This window comes from Anomalospiza imberbis, chromosome 3 (genome assembly GCF_031753505.1).
Source record: "Anomalospiza imberbis isolate Cuckoo-Finch-1a 21T00152 chromosome 3, ASM3175350v1, whole genome shotgun sequence".
Taxonomy (NCBI): Eukaryota; Metazoa; Chordata; class Aves; order Passeriformes; family Viduidae; genus Anomalospiza; species Anomalospiza imberbis.
Window position 1 is genome coordinate 113359506 of NC_089683.1, and position 15400 is coordinate 113374905.

General features: G+C 37.6%; 1 protein-coding gene across 33 annotated transcripts in view; it reads right to left on the minus strand.

The window, feature by feature from the left end:
* The window catches only part of NRXN1 (neurexin 1), a 674512-nt gene that overhangs the window by 398554 nt on the left and 260558 nt on the right, over window positions 1–15400 (minus strand). For all 33 annotated transcript variants that reach the window (XM_068186598.1, XM_068186597.1, XM_068186587.1 and 30 more), the window contains one exon: window positions 5865–6303. In XM_068186598.1, coding sequence (XP_068042699.1) covers window positions 5865–6303 — 439 coding nt within the window. The remainder of the gene's footprint in view (window positions 1–5864; window positions 6304–15400) is intronic.

The window sequence follows — 15400 nt, forward strand, 5'->3', positions numbered from 1 at the left end:
TTTGTTTGTTTTCCTGTGGCTTGTTGGTGTTTCATTTTCTTGTTTGTTTGTTTTTTTTTTTATTTTTAAAGGCAGTTATGTTTCTTGAGGGAAACTTTCTGAGGTCTACTGAAAATGTCTCAAGTTGGACCTGCTTACAACAGGAGAGGCTGCCACAGAAACTGGGGACTGTGATGCTCACCTCCTTTGACAGACTTCAATTCTGCTTTCTCTGGGAATTACAGGCAGATTAAAAGGAATTGGTTTGACGAACAACCAGTGTGCTCCAATCCATTCAGATGTTTCTGCTTATGAATATGAAGGAACATCACTTTCCATAGAAAGGGAAGCCAAGGGAGCATGCAAATGTCTCATGTGGTCAGCACAAAAAGAGTTAATAAATTTCCTTGCAGAGATACTAAAATGTCATTCTCAAGACAGAATTGTCAAATTTTACAGGAGGAAAGAATTGGACATATCTTGTTTAACAAAGTAAGCTAGAGACAACAGATTTTTTTGAGGAAGCAGCAGATTCAGAAGAGCACTGGATGCTCAAGAGAGAGAGAAATCTATAACTCTAAATTGTAACATCTCTGGAGTAAGAGTCGTCCTTAAACTTCCATCTTTTTGTAACAGCACCCAGAACCAGATAAGTAGTGATATCACATCTTTGAAAAGAGCCATAATGCCTTCCAGGAAACAAGCAGCTTCTGTGCAAAGTTTTCTAAGACTCAGAGTAGGAAATAATTTTTGTATTTCTATCAGAATAAGAAGGCAATGGAAGAATGCTGACAGCAAGTGGTTTGTCCTGCCTGCAAGTAAAAGGGAATGACAAAGACAAGAAGGTGTGGGGTGACTTATTTAGTCTGGGAATTCATGATCTACCTTCAGATTCTAAAAACAAGTAGCATTTCTTATCCCTAGAAATTGGACATACATTTAAGTGCCCTGTAATGACTAATAGCTGCTTTGATTCTGCAGCATTGCACCCGAGAACACAGTGCAATTTCACATTCAGAAACTTCTTTCTCTATTGGAAAAGCAGTTTGAGAAAAACTAATGAAATTATGCTTTTCAGCAAGAATTATTGACTTGAAAGGATAACTAATTAGTGAGAAGTCCTCCAAAGGATGAGTCAAAAATATAAGTCAACAATAACAACAGGTGAGCAAAATGGGAAATATATTAGGGATTACAGAGAAGCCTATTGTACAACTCAGCTGAGTGTTGGTTAAGTTTATATTGGACTCTGGGAAAGATGCAGATCAGCCAAGAAAGCTGCAGATCATTGAAAGAATATTCATTAAAATGCAGTATAAACCCATCCTCCCAAGTATGAAAGCTAGTAACATCTGTTGAAATAGATGGAACATGTAAATTTGGAACATTAAATCCGGCTGTTCTTAAAAGGTTAAAAAGATGTGGTAAGGAATATGTAAAAGAGTACATGTGAAAAAAAAGAACCTTCAATAACAACACGTGCAATAGGCATCACAAAGCACTACTTACAGTGAGATGTTGATTATAGTTACACTCTAATTACATACTCCAGAAATCATTTCTGGTGTTCAAGCTGAAACTAACTTTAGTTCAAAATTTCAGTGACTCAGCCCATAAATGCTACCTACTTATGAATAGATACTGATACATTGTGCTTTATGCTGCCCTACACAATTGGAGGTTGACAAGAAGAGTAAGTTTCCTCCCTGAATTCACTATGTAATGGTGGTTTCCAAAGGATGAATGGCGGTTTAGCAAAAAAAAAAAAGTTAAAATTTGCAGAGTTATCCTTGTATATGGCAAAGAGTTTAAAAAAAAAAATTAAAGGACACTTAAGTCTCAGAAAACAGTTATTAAACTTATCCCTACTGTGTTACAAGAAACACTGTGAGCAAAGACCTTTACAGCTGCTTCATGGCTGTTTTTCATTTAGTTGGGGTTTGTGGATTTTTTTCCTAATTCTTTTTTTTTTCTGCAGAGCTTGCAGTACCATTAAGAGCAGAACAGGCAAATATTTCCCTTAGGTATGACTTAATGAGCCTCTCCAATCATATTCATTATCTCAGCAATTTAATTTTTCCTAAAACTAGGTATAAGAAACAAACCATATTTCTAAATCTCGTCTCTCTCCTGATCAGTTAAATATGAAGATTTTAAGAGGAGCTACTGCAACTGTCCTGATCTCTCTGCTTACCTGACAGGGCCTAATTTAGTTGCTTTTTGTGCCTGTGAAAAACATCTGCTCATTAAGAAACATTGAAAAAATCAGAGCAAGGTATTAATTCTAAATACATCTTCTTTGCTAAAACACAATGTAATAGCTGTGATGAGGGCTGTGACCACAGCATGCAGCCCATGGCCAAGACAGGGCACATGAGAGGCAGCTCTGAAGCTGTGGTCCTTCCCAGAAATCCAGGATGTACAGTTCAGGAGTACTGGGGGAAACTGAGGACACAGCAGTTGGTAGCACTGCTGCACACCTAGAAGGATGGACCAGAGGAGAATATCTTATGAATATTTCTCTTTACCTAACCCTTAAATGTTAACTAAATATGGTCTCAGGAACTCTGTCCTACCAAAGATCATTTTTAGGTAAGAAAGCACTCAGAGTAAGTCTCACAGGAAACAGAATGAGATTCCAGGGTGAAAACAAGAATAACAAGTCAAAACTTCTTTCAGCAAAAGGAAATTAAAAGGCACCATATCTTCCCTCTTCCTTGTACCTCTCAAAATCTGAGTGGATTGACAGAATTACTAGTGAATGGGGCCTGGATGATTACAATTTAAAAAGGTATTCTCATTTCTTACACCTCCCAACACCTCCACTGCAGTCCCAGACAAGCAAAGTCAGTAGTTTAGAGTGGATGCTTACTGTGACAGAGTCTGGAAGAGCAAAGAATGAGAAATAAATCTAGTACTTGCTGATCCAGCTAATATGAAAGTCAAGGAAATTAGCAAAGCTCCTTGAGAAATGTCACAACATTCTTCTATAGGAGAGAACCACTCTGCCTTGGATTTGAAGTCTAGGACCAAAAGTCTGAAAGACACCAAACTTAATTTAAAGAAAAAAAGAATCACAATTTATTTGAGCTACTTCTTCATTAACAGAAGCAGCTCTTCCTTTATGCTTGATGGCCAGGGAAATATGCTGTCAATGGCAACAAGAAAGTCTCAGAAAAGCACATTTTTTTCTATACCAGGTATATTCATTCAGTTGTATAAAAATTCTGAAGGAAAGCTAGTGAAAAGTAATCATATTCATGTGATTTCCAGTCTGTTTGGTCTGGGCTAGAGAACAGAAACCAAGAAGCATCCTGAAATAGTAAAGAGAATTTTATTTTTTATGGGTAAAACACACCAACATGCATAACCTGACCACGAGGTGGAGGGGGCTGAGATGCTCAGGACAGCGAGGAGGGCACACAGCAAACTCACTGCCCTGGCCTTCAGGAGAGCAGACTTTGGCCTCTCCAAGGCACTACTCAGTGGAGTCCAATGGGAAAGAGCCCTGGAGGGCAGAGGGGCCCAAGGATGCTGCCTGGTATGCAAGGATCACTTTCTCCAAGCTCAGAAACGGCGCATCCCGACTAGGAGGCAATGGGGCAAAAATGCCAGCAGGCCTCCATGGATGGATGAGGAGCTGCTGAGCAAACTCAGAAAACAGAAGCTTTCAGAAGGTGGAAACGAGGACAGGTGGCTTTGGTGGAATGTAGTAAAATTGTACAGGGTGATAGGGATAACCTTAGGGAAGCCAGGACCCTGTCAGAATTGAGTGTGCACCCCCCACACCCCTTTTTCCTATTTCTTCCTATTTCCCTCTATATCACATTTACTGTTACATAATATCTGTATTTTTGACTTTGGCACACGGTCTCGTTTGCACCTTAATTCAGGCAGAGGCATCTCTCTAATAATTTTAATCTTACCATCATTAAGACAAACAAAAGCATTGCCAGTGTTATTGGTATTCTCCTACTATAAACTAAGTGTTAGAACAACAGAAAAACTTTGAATCTGTTTCAGATTGCAGTTAAAATTCAGTTTGCCAATCCATAAGGCTGCGTATTTTTATTCAGTATTCATGGTAATAGTTTGCTATCTCAGAGTTAATAGGTATTATGATTAGTTTTCAACAGTGATGGGGTGGGGGGGGTGTTGCATAAATTTCACCTGTCTTGGTCATAGGCAAATCATCAGATGCATTAATTTGATTATTTATAACTCAACTTAAAAAATAACATGCAATCCTGATCACCAGGCAGGTTTTGCTTCCTGAAATTGCTCTAAATTCTTGCTGATGTCCATCAACATTTTTAAAGAATTAAAGCATGCCCTAAACTCTCTTAATGGCATTTGTGAGATGTGTTTTGTGAAGCAGTGAAAGGGCAGAACTTATCTTCAAGTGTAAACAATCACTATGCACTTATTCCTTTACAGATCTGCTGGCTTTGGATATAAGAATAAACTTTGCTTTCAGCAGTCCCACAGGCATGATTATTACAGGATTTACTGCCTCATATGAATCACTGAAACAGCACTTAAGAAGAAAGTCTGAAATGAAAACTGTAGTATAAATAATATAACTGCTGGATGTTCAATTCCAATTGAGGATTTTGAGAAGTTGTGTTTTATTGTTCAGTTAGGGTTCCTTGATTTTTTGTTTGTTCTTGTTTGGTAGATTTATTTAACCTCAAGAAATCTAAATGAGCAACTGATATAATAAGAAAATCAAGGTCTGTACCATTAGAATTTGAAGTTGCACTGCTCAGGAATCAAATAATTATTTTTCATAATCATAGTGCAAGGGGATGTCAGCGTGGATTTGACTGAAATCTTCAATTTAAACCTGCACCTAAGATTTGCTTTATCTGAAATCTGATTTGTGTGTAGTAAGAAGTAAAATCATACATTGATAGCTTTTTTGTGGGCTCAGTTTCACAAAGAAATTATAAATGCAAGCTATGGAAAGGTAGTCACCAGAAGGAAGAAAGTGGGGGGAATCCCACAAAATCCAAAAGAAGTGTAGTTAAATTTTTCAACACCTAATTTTAGAGCCTACATAAACTTCAGGTTGAATACTGATATTAATCAGAAACTTTTCAGGACTGAATTACAGACTCAGCACATTCCCTACTCCCTTCCTCCCCAAATCCTGGCATGAAGTGCAGGAAAGTCACTGTAGAAGAGACCTGTCCTTAAATTGATATATATTGATTATTTGCTTAAGATACACAGTCAAGGTGAGATGAGCTGATACACGTTGACAATTTCACTGGATAAATGCACTTTAAGCCATATTACATTCCAGCAGCATGACAAGGAGTTCATGAATTCTTTATTTTTACCACTTTTCAGTGAGATCATTTTTTGGGTAAACCACTCCAGAATATGAATCACACTGATAGAATGCGGCAAGTCAATTATTTCCATTTCTGCTGACACGTGCTGTTAGCCATTTATTAGCATATCATTCAATACACTGAGATCTGCTGACATGATTGGAAGATCTGTGTTGTTTCTGTGAGGCAGCTATTCCCCGTGTTGGAGATTATTGTCAGTAATTCCTTTTTTGCTTTATTTTCACTCTTGAAACTTGCCACTTCAGCTATTTGATGTAAGCAAGCACAGAGGGAGATTACTGTTGGTTTTTAAAGCACACAACACACTTACTTGCAAGATTAAGTACTTGATTATCCAACAATGTAAATATAAGATATTTTACTCAGCAAATTATTGTTTGGTGGCACCTGAAAGTAACGACTTCTTGCAATTTCCTTATTTTTCAGATGATGCCCAGCTCTAATTGTGGCAACATCAATATGCACCCAGTATTCTCTCAGATACAGCAGAAAAAGCTATTCTGAATGCAGACAAAAGGAACTTACCTGACCGCCCATCCCGCTGAAAATCCACATGGTACCATTCACCATCATTCACCTTCTTCTGCAAGGCTTTTATTTTTATAGTACCTGATCCCATGTCTAAAAGTAGGTAGAGGTGGCCATCAAGCATCTCAATGGCAAAAAAATCAACCTTCACCATCTGTGGATGTTTGGCGTCTTTTTGGTGCCTTGGTTTCCCATGACTGAAAAGAATCAGGCCATTTGGCTCAGTTGTACGAAAGTCAAATGATATTGAGCCTGTTTTCTTGGCATTCCACTTTGGCAGAGAGATGAAAGACTCTGGTGTTTCAAATGTGATTGGATCTAAGGTTGCAACATTCTCACATTTAAATGCCACAACCCCATGAATCTTCATTTTAGGATCCCCTTGCTTGGCAAGTCGAGACAGCTCCAACCTGACATCGTTATTTTTATATACAACCTGCAAGCAAAGCAGAGAAGTTACGCAGGGAAACCTGAGCATTTTAACCAAACAGACACAATCTTGAACAGGCACATTATTTAGAGGATAATGGTGATGATATATGAATATGATAATTTACACACAAACAAGATGAAAGAACTATTTTCATTGACTAATGATTTAATAATTGTTTTCATTAAACCAAACAAAGTTATACTAAAAATATCCCTGGAGTTAATTCTAACAATCTGAAAGAATCTACACATAATTTATACTATGAGTTGCAAATTAGCTTGTGTGGCCTTGATTACTTAAAAGCCTTTTCTGCACAGTCACTCTGCTATTACAAAGAAAGGTTAGATTTCTTCTTCCTCTAAACCCTTTGTCACTGTCTTAACTCTTCTGTTCATGTACAGAAAATGTACCAAGGTCAGACACTTCATAATTTAACATCTTTTCAGTTTGTCCTTGGGGCTGAGGAGTAGTAGCATTCATGCAATTCATTAGGCTATATAAGATAGGCAAACCAATATCATAACAGATCAAAACCAGGAAAACCTTTGAGCCCATTCAATTTGATGAAAAGCAATCCCAACTCACATATTTTCCCTGACTGAAGAATTTTCTGATAAAAATGAAAGACAATATTAGTTTTAAATCCAATTGACATCTGCAGCAAATATTCTTGCTTTAAATCACATTTTAGCTTGGTCCAAGAAGCCTGTCACGATGCAAACACTTCCCAGGGTTCTAACATTTATTAGTGTTTTCTCAAATTGCTGCTCTGAGTTATTCCTAATACAAGAGCTGCTGAAATGAGCTCCCCAATACCAAAGGCGTGCACAAGTGTTTTGTCAATACTTTTAATTGTGCAATAAATTTTACGCTCAAGCTAAAATACCACTGAAGAGCTGAATACAAAACCATAGCGACAGAAGCTAAAACTTTCTTCTCTGTTTCTAAGGTTAAGCCCTACATTAAAAAGCAATTTGAAGAAAAAGCAACAGCTCAGCAAAACCAAGCCCTTCATCTACAGAGGCTACTTCATCTGAGGCTACTTCATCTACAGATCTGCACCATTCAGGTCTGGATCCCATCTGGCCCTGATCCAATGCTCCAACTATGCAGTGTAGTTTGGAGCTGTTCAGGGGACCCATGGCTGGGACTTTACTTCCCCGTTGGGGGTGAGAAAGTGCTTACTAAATGCTTAGGATAGAGCTTCTGGATTCATTTCCTCTGAGACCTAGTTGGAACCCACGTGAAGCCCACTCTGACACCCAGTAAGGGAAAACACAGTGGATGAACTGCAGAGCTGTGCTACTGTTAGAAATAAAAGCACTGGCACTTACACAATCTAATATAACATACCCCACAAGTGATAGTTGCTATTGAAAAATGATGTTTAAAGATAAAAGAAAAGGAAATGATTGATAGAGTGACATTTTTCCATAAGAATTGTGTTCATTCCAATGATATCATTATCCACAATGCAAATTTCATCATAAGACTTGCCAGAATTATTCTACTATAATAAAATGTATCCTAAAAGTTAATAAATAAGCCTATTTCTTCATTTTATTTCAGAACTGAGTACAAGTAGTGTTGTCCCCATGAGAGCTGTGTCTCCAAAGACAACAGATAAACCTCACTGTGGATTGCTGACAGCAGAAATGGTACTCTGCTACTGAGACAGAGATAATGTGCTCTTCAGCTGAAGACGTCAGAGGTGAATAGCATTGGACTAAACTGTAATATTAGATAGTAAGGTTCCACATTTCCATTTATCACATACATCCACAACCCCTGAGATTTCACAGACTGCTCAAAGGAGTTTGGAACAGTACTGGAGAATAAGCACAGGCAAGTGGCCTCCTTTGGGGTGGCTTTCTGCCCTTAGAGTGAGGAGGAAGAAGCCAGGAGCCTGGGAGGTCACTTAGAGATATCTGGCCTCATGAAACATTGGCCACTTTCTGTGGCAAGGGGGATTTTGGATAGCTCCCACTTCACTTGAAGAAGTTACAGGGGCAACCTTTCTGGATTAGACCAAAAAGAATTAAACACTGCCAGAGGATGCAAAAAATGAAAATGGTATCCTATTAGAACTAAATCCTGCTTGGTGACAATGGAAACAGATACAGCAACAAAGAACATGGTGTGATCTCAAATTGACTGCTGAACAAGAGCAGGCTCCAAGACAAGGCAAAAAAATGTACAAAGAGAATTCATTGTTAATGGACAAATCAAATTGTCCAACCTTAATCAAACAGGTTGATTGAATATTAAATTAGGAATTGATAGATATGTTAAAATACTCAGCAGACTAAAGTAAAGCTAGGTTTTCCTTGAAATCTAAAACAGCTTAATAGGATCTGAAGCCATTTGCCAAATCAGAAATAATAATATCTAATAAATATAGTTTAAGAACATAAAGGACAAAGTGAAATGGTTTTCCCAATAACATGCCACCAGCTCTTTAATTTATTTAATATATAATGTATGAGGGAAACATTGCTAGAACACTGTAGAAACAGTGACAAATGTTGTCAATTTTATGGCATCAATATTAAAGCATTCTTGGTATCCCTAAATATTTTAAATTACAATTTTGTGCTTCCCTATTCCAAAACTGAAAATTTGTTACTGTATTTTATTACATACTACATTTTATTATATAGGTTGTAGGAAAACTTGATTAAAGTCTATATCTATGTTTTAGAGTGCATATGTTCTAAGTTTTAGAATGTGCTTATGTTCATTTATTCTTTCTCAATGGAAAATTTTGAGCTGAATTATCATGAATAATTAGTAATAAAACAGGAATATATGAACCATAATAGTTTACAGGTTTTTTCAGTTAACTGAACATATTTGGGAGCCTGTTTCCTGGTGTTATGCTGAGATTCTTACCCATCTCCCTATTCATGAAAAATGTACTCAGCCACCAGTGAAGCACAGCAAAAGGAGAAAAGCAGTACGTTCACCGAAATTAGTTGTCATTAAATTTTGGGGAAACCATTGAACAGTAAGGAATAATTCTGAGACTAATATTTGCTTTATAACTCATGAAGGTACATGCTTCAGAAACAGCAGCCTCTAGGGTACAAATAACTTACTGATTTATCCATTGATTTTGCCTTTTAATTTTTTCTTTTGCTTCTGGGTAGATAAGGACAGACATGCTTTTAATAGGGCTTATATTATCTGCTATTTCCATCTGAGGCACACAGCACACAACGATAACTCAGTGCCTTCTCCCTCCTCTAGAGACATGGATCCACAATTGGACAAGTGAAGGGAATTTGCAACGGAGAAATACTGGAGTCACAATCCTCTTTACTCCCGCACGACCCACCAGTCACTATGCTGGCATCCATTGGGCTGGCCCTGGATTTTAGCTTGCTCTTGCACTCGCTTTCATACCTGAGTGAAAAAATCTAAGTTTCCTGCACGTGAAACTGCCAGCCCTCAGGGAATTGTATCATGCCATTAAGAGCACCTTGAATTTGTCTTGTGCTCACTCTGTTCTTTCCTGCTAGTATCAAGTAAGTTTCAAGACGTCAGTTTTTAATTTTTAAAATATATAATTACCTCATTCTTGGAAACTGCAAAAGGTCACCTAAACTCCCAAGAAAAACAGAGCAGTTAGCAATTCCCCGTATAAATTGCAACCAAGCTATCCAAAGTGAGGAATAAATTTATGTTCTGAGACAGGACAGAACATTTTACAATCAAGATACAGGCTTCCTTTGCTACCATCTAGGCCACATGCTGGGTAACTTGCAATATCACCGGGCTGTGTCTTAATAAGTCCATCCTTGAGACAGCAATTATTACTTTAAGCTCAGCACTGTCTTTCATGTGGTCTGTGGTCATGGAGAACAACCTAAATTAATTCATGCTTCCCAAAAAGCTATGTCCTGCATAGGTTGTGTTTTTTTGGTTTTTTTTTTTTTTTTTTTTTTTTTTTTTGCAAACTGGGGCACTATGCAATGAACTCCAGAATTGTAAACAGGTATAAATCTATGAATGACCCTGAGAAAAGGTGAAGAGAAGGAATCCGTGCTAGGAATGTATCCTAAATCTGTAACTGTTCAATTAGCAAATGTATAAGTCAAGAAAGTTTTAAAAAATTAAAAAAGAATAAACAGGAACTCTATCAGTTCTTTCTACTGACCCTATCCCATGAGGTATAGAACAATGAAAGGTGTGAAAGAATCCAGATTACAACACTATTTTCAATTCAAAGTGCAGCCCTTTCCACATCAAACATTATGAATGAAGAAAAGGCATTACCTCTAAATATTTCAAAATACTGACCACCTCTGCCAGCAATAGCTTTTCAATCATTGTGATTGAAAATCCTTTAAATTATTATGAAGCATTTATTTCAAATTAATTTATATTCTTAAAATCAAAGATGATCTTCAAGAATCTGATCACATCACCTGACTTGCAGCATCTAGGTTCCCTTGAGAACCAGAGGGAACCCAGGATTTCAGAGCATCTACCCTTATGACCCTGCTCCAAAGAACTTGTCTATTTACTTAACGGGGAGATGAGGCAAAACACTTTCCTAAATGCAATTTGAATAAATGCATGAACCCCATATCAAAACCTGTTAAAAACTGGATGATATAAATCTTAGTTACCACAAAACAGTACTTCCATATTTTCATATTTCTGCAAAACCTGCATCACCTGGTGCATGCAATGGCAATTAATTCTCCAAAATGGAGATTAATGTCACTCAAAATGGCTCAGGTAGGTGCTACCAAGGTACAGTTTTCACCTGAAAAGTGGTGTCAGCAGGAGGGAACTTGCTGATGTCAGAAACTGTAACAAAGGGACTTACAATAAGGGAAACCTGAGACAATTTTTCCAGCTTGCTTTATCAGCCACTAGAATTTCCATGCTCGTTGAGAACTACCTGGTGCACACTGCATCACATTCCCCAGAAATCCAGCTGCAAAACTGACCACTAACAGTTATCATGTATTTTTTTAGCACTTGCTGGATGGCTTTGAACTAATTTGGGAATGTCTGCTTCTCACAGGAGGCTTGTCATTTTGCTGATATGCCTCCATGCATTTTCAAGCTCCAAAATGAACAGATCAAGGAACACAATAAACTACAGACTACTTACGCAGAACTTTAGGAGCCCAGGTTCAAATGTTTGCATTTTTGAACACAATGTGAAAGCACACAACATGACTGACAACAGCTATTCAAGCCTCTACGTTATAGACCAGCTTTGTTTTCTGAACATAGAGAAGAAATTGAGAAGTATATTGAATTCCTGCAAGGGAATAATTTAGCCTTCCTCAAGCAAAATAGGTTTTGTTCTCCTGAAGTCAATATTAGTGCGAATGTGATGGTGATAGTAGTGTGGGGCAGTAAGAAAGGGGGTCATGGAGCACCAAAATAAAATCCTGGTATCTCTAGAGTTTTACTAAATGGGAGGTAAGCCTAAGGACAATAGGATAGGGTTCCATGGCATGGCTACATAAACACCTGGAGAAAACAGTAGCATGTGCATTTTGTTGCATTATTTTAGATGAATTAATATGGCCTGGGAAACTGCACTGGAAGATTCAGCTCAAAAAACCTCTTGACTTAATTGACCTAATAAACAAACAAAAGAAATAATAACAGAAAAGCACTACAGTGCAACAAATTCCTTGGAATATATATCTGGGAGTTTCACATTCTGCTGTTTCTTCTTCCTGCCCAGCCTGAGCATCCAAAACCACGGAGCGTAAACAGATCACACTCAAACTTTTGAAAAATATTGAATGGGCTTTTTCAAGGCAAACATGTTATTCATACAGTAAGATTATGTCCTTTGTTCTGCTTTTTGTTGTACTGTTTATAGTTTTATATATAACAAGCAGATTTTTAAAATCAGACATTCTCTCCACAGACTACGTTGGCCTAAGGTAGAAAGAAGAAAACCATTATAATGGCTCTTGTGTTAGGAAGTCAGGACCAATAATCCAGGCATTTGGGTTTAACCTGCACCTAAAATGCCTCACAGAAAACTTAATTTCTCCTTGCTTGTCTGTAAATTGGATACATCACCTCCTCATAGGGCAGAAACTTGCTTGAAGACCTAAGTTTACATTACCAGCACACAAACTATCGAAGCTTCATCCAAAATCAGACACATTTACACACCCATTTCCCACAGAGTGCCAATCCCCCATTTTCTTTTTAAGGACAACAGGTATGATATAGTTCTCACTTTCTACTCTGCAGCTACAGAGTCCAGAGCTCCCTTATCATTCAGATAAAAAACCACCAAAATACACTCAATCTGCTCAAAAGCTGCACAAAATAAAAGCTGAACTTGAGCAATCCAAGTCTCAGGGCGAACACAAAAGCATAGCATCCTATGCCCTGATAATGCACTTGGCAGGCGCTTTAATGCCACACTACCTGGCTAACTGAAGACAACAAACTGGTGATGTTTGTTGTTTCTGTAGCTAAGCGACATGGACGTTTTCTGCACTCCCCTTCCTTAAAATAACAGGATATATTGCACATCAGGCACTTGGGAATCTTCTCTTCACACAAAGCAAGCATACTTAACGCACACAAATTTATACTCTATTTAAACTGCTAATTATCATATCCCTGCAAATTCTAGGAAGGAAAACAGGTACAAAAAGAGGCTAAAATTACCATAACCATAGGGAATTTCACTCTGATTGCAATACCACACCTGTACTTCTTCTGTAGATTGAAAATCATCACTCTCCTACCCACAAATAATGATGTAAAAAGAACGGGGGAAAAAAAAAATCAAACCAAATCACAAAAGCACAAACCCAAAAGAACAACAACTCGGTACAAAAGAAATAGAGTAATTACTCTAAGGCAACAAAAAAGTTGTTAATGGATATATACACCTGTAGAAACAAAACTAGTACTGACAGAAACAAAGTTATAGATATATATATAGTGAGTGTGAGTTTAGATTTCCTGTGCAGTATGGGGAAAGTCACCTCAGTTCAGTGCATGTCTCCCACCTGCAGAATTAATAGTCATGACATCTCATCTTCTAGACCAACTAGTCTTTTCTGCTGGAGTTTTGAATGTGGATCCCAGAACTGTTTGTTTATTTTCTCTCCTACTTTGCCTGCCTGAATAGAGACATTTTTAGGGGATGCCAGAAAACGCCTTTTTATGCTCCGAGTTACTGGAATATCATTTAACATGATATATTGGCAGAACTTAGGAAAAAAAGAAAATCAACTTTTTTTTTTTTCTAATAACGTTGATAATGGGATTGCTATGTTCTTCACCCTGCTGTGGACACAAGTCTTTTGAAGATCTTTTTTCCCCTCTTCAATAGGCTATTTTGCTATTCTTTGTATGTCCTGCTGTCTGCTGCCAGACTGCTAAATGCTTCTGACTGTGGTTGCTGTGCTTTCTGTTTTTAAGAAACGGGTTCAAGTTTCCTTTCTTTCTTTTTTTTTTTTTTTTTTTTTACTTCCCATGGCAAGGTCTTACAGAAATTTCTTGGCAACAGCTAGGTTGCAGAGTTTAGGGACAAGTTGGTTCCACAAAAGCTCTATTGGCTCCCTAGTAAAGATAAAGCCTTTACCAAGACATAAGTCATGAAATAAAACCAAGAAAAACAGGAACCACCAAAAGGGGGAACAAAATGTATTATTTAAGGAAAAAACAGCTTTGCATTAATATATTGTATGAAGTCTAAGAAAGAAAACAAATTATATGCTGCCTCCAAAGTCTGTCTGGGAAAGGGCTACAGGAGACTCAGTTGTCATGCTGGATTTCAGCTTTTTCCTCTTCTTTCTTCACAGTGCAGTAAGACTTAGCAAAGACTAATTCTGCAGCAAAATCAGAAATGTGCTGTTTTTTCTCTTTCTCCGTTAACCATTCTTACCCAAGATCAAGTAAAAGAACTCTTTAAGGACTATAAGAAAGAGGGACTGTAAAGTAGAACACCATTGTTACCATTTGTAGGGTTCAAGGATTATTTCTTTAGCATAATATTCATTATATGCTAGTATTTCCCTATCTTTAGCACTTAAAGCTTTAAATTCAAGGTCATAAAATAGAAGCAAATAATGAAAAAAAAAAAAGATCATATATATGCAAAAATTGATGTTCTAAGGAACATCTCAACTCAAGTGCATTTGAAGACATGTGACAGATATACATAAAATCTGAGTTACCTTTCATGAGGGTACGAGTCACATAAGTTTGAAATGGAAGTTGTCACAAAAAGAGAAAAATAATGAATCTTAAATTAAAAGTTAAAACGAGCTCAACACAATCCAAGTAGGGGAGGTCAGAGATCTGAACACAAACGAACAGAAACTTGTTAAAAAAATTCAGTTATCAGCACACCTAACCCTGAACATCTGAAATATTTGAACAAACTTTTTTTGTTCCATATTAAGCATGATTGAAAACATAGGAAAAGAACTGTAGGCTTCAAATTAAATGCAAGATGTCAGTTCTACATATCTTTTGGTGAAATGAGGGAGGTTTATTCCACCCCTCACTAGATTTCCTTCCTTCCTTCAGCCTCTCCCATAAGTTTTTTAGTAGCTGCCAACTTATGAGTCTTAATTTATTGTTTCTCCAGAATAGTTAACACCCGGCTGGCTTTTTCTTCCTCTTCTCTCTCACCTGTATAGGTTACTCCAGCCTCCAGCTGAATAGCTGGCTCTTGGCTCTGGGTGTTTTTAGCTTCTCTCTGGTTTGGACTCATCCCAATTCCTGGTTTGAAAGACCCTTCTGTTCCACAGAGGGGAAAATGACCCTCTTTTATGAACTTTTGGCCAGCCTCCATTTAGAAACCTCATTCCCTCTCAGCTCTGTTGGCTGACCGTTGGCTGAGTGAAGTTGGCTATTAGTTGACAAGCTGTAGGAACTTAGCTTCTCCCATTCTGAAAGCCAGCAGAGTTCTTCCCCCTTAGCTTAAACAGCTCTCTGGTTTCGTGTGATATTAATTTAGCAGTAATTTATGCAGTTGTCGGCTAAATTCTGCTCTACCAAGGCAGGCTAAATAGTTTAAAAATAAAAATGAAAATCAAATTCCCACCCATTAACTATATTGGGCACATTCCTGGAAGACATCCAG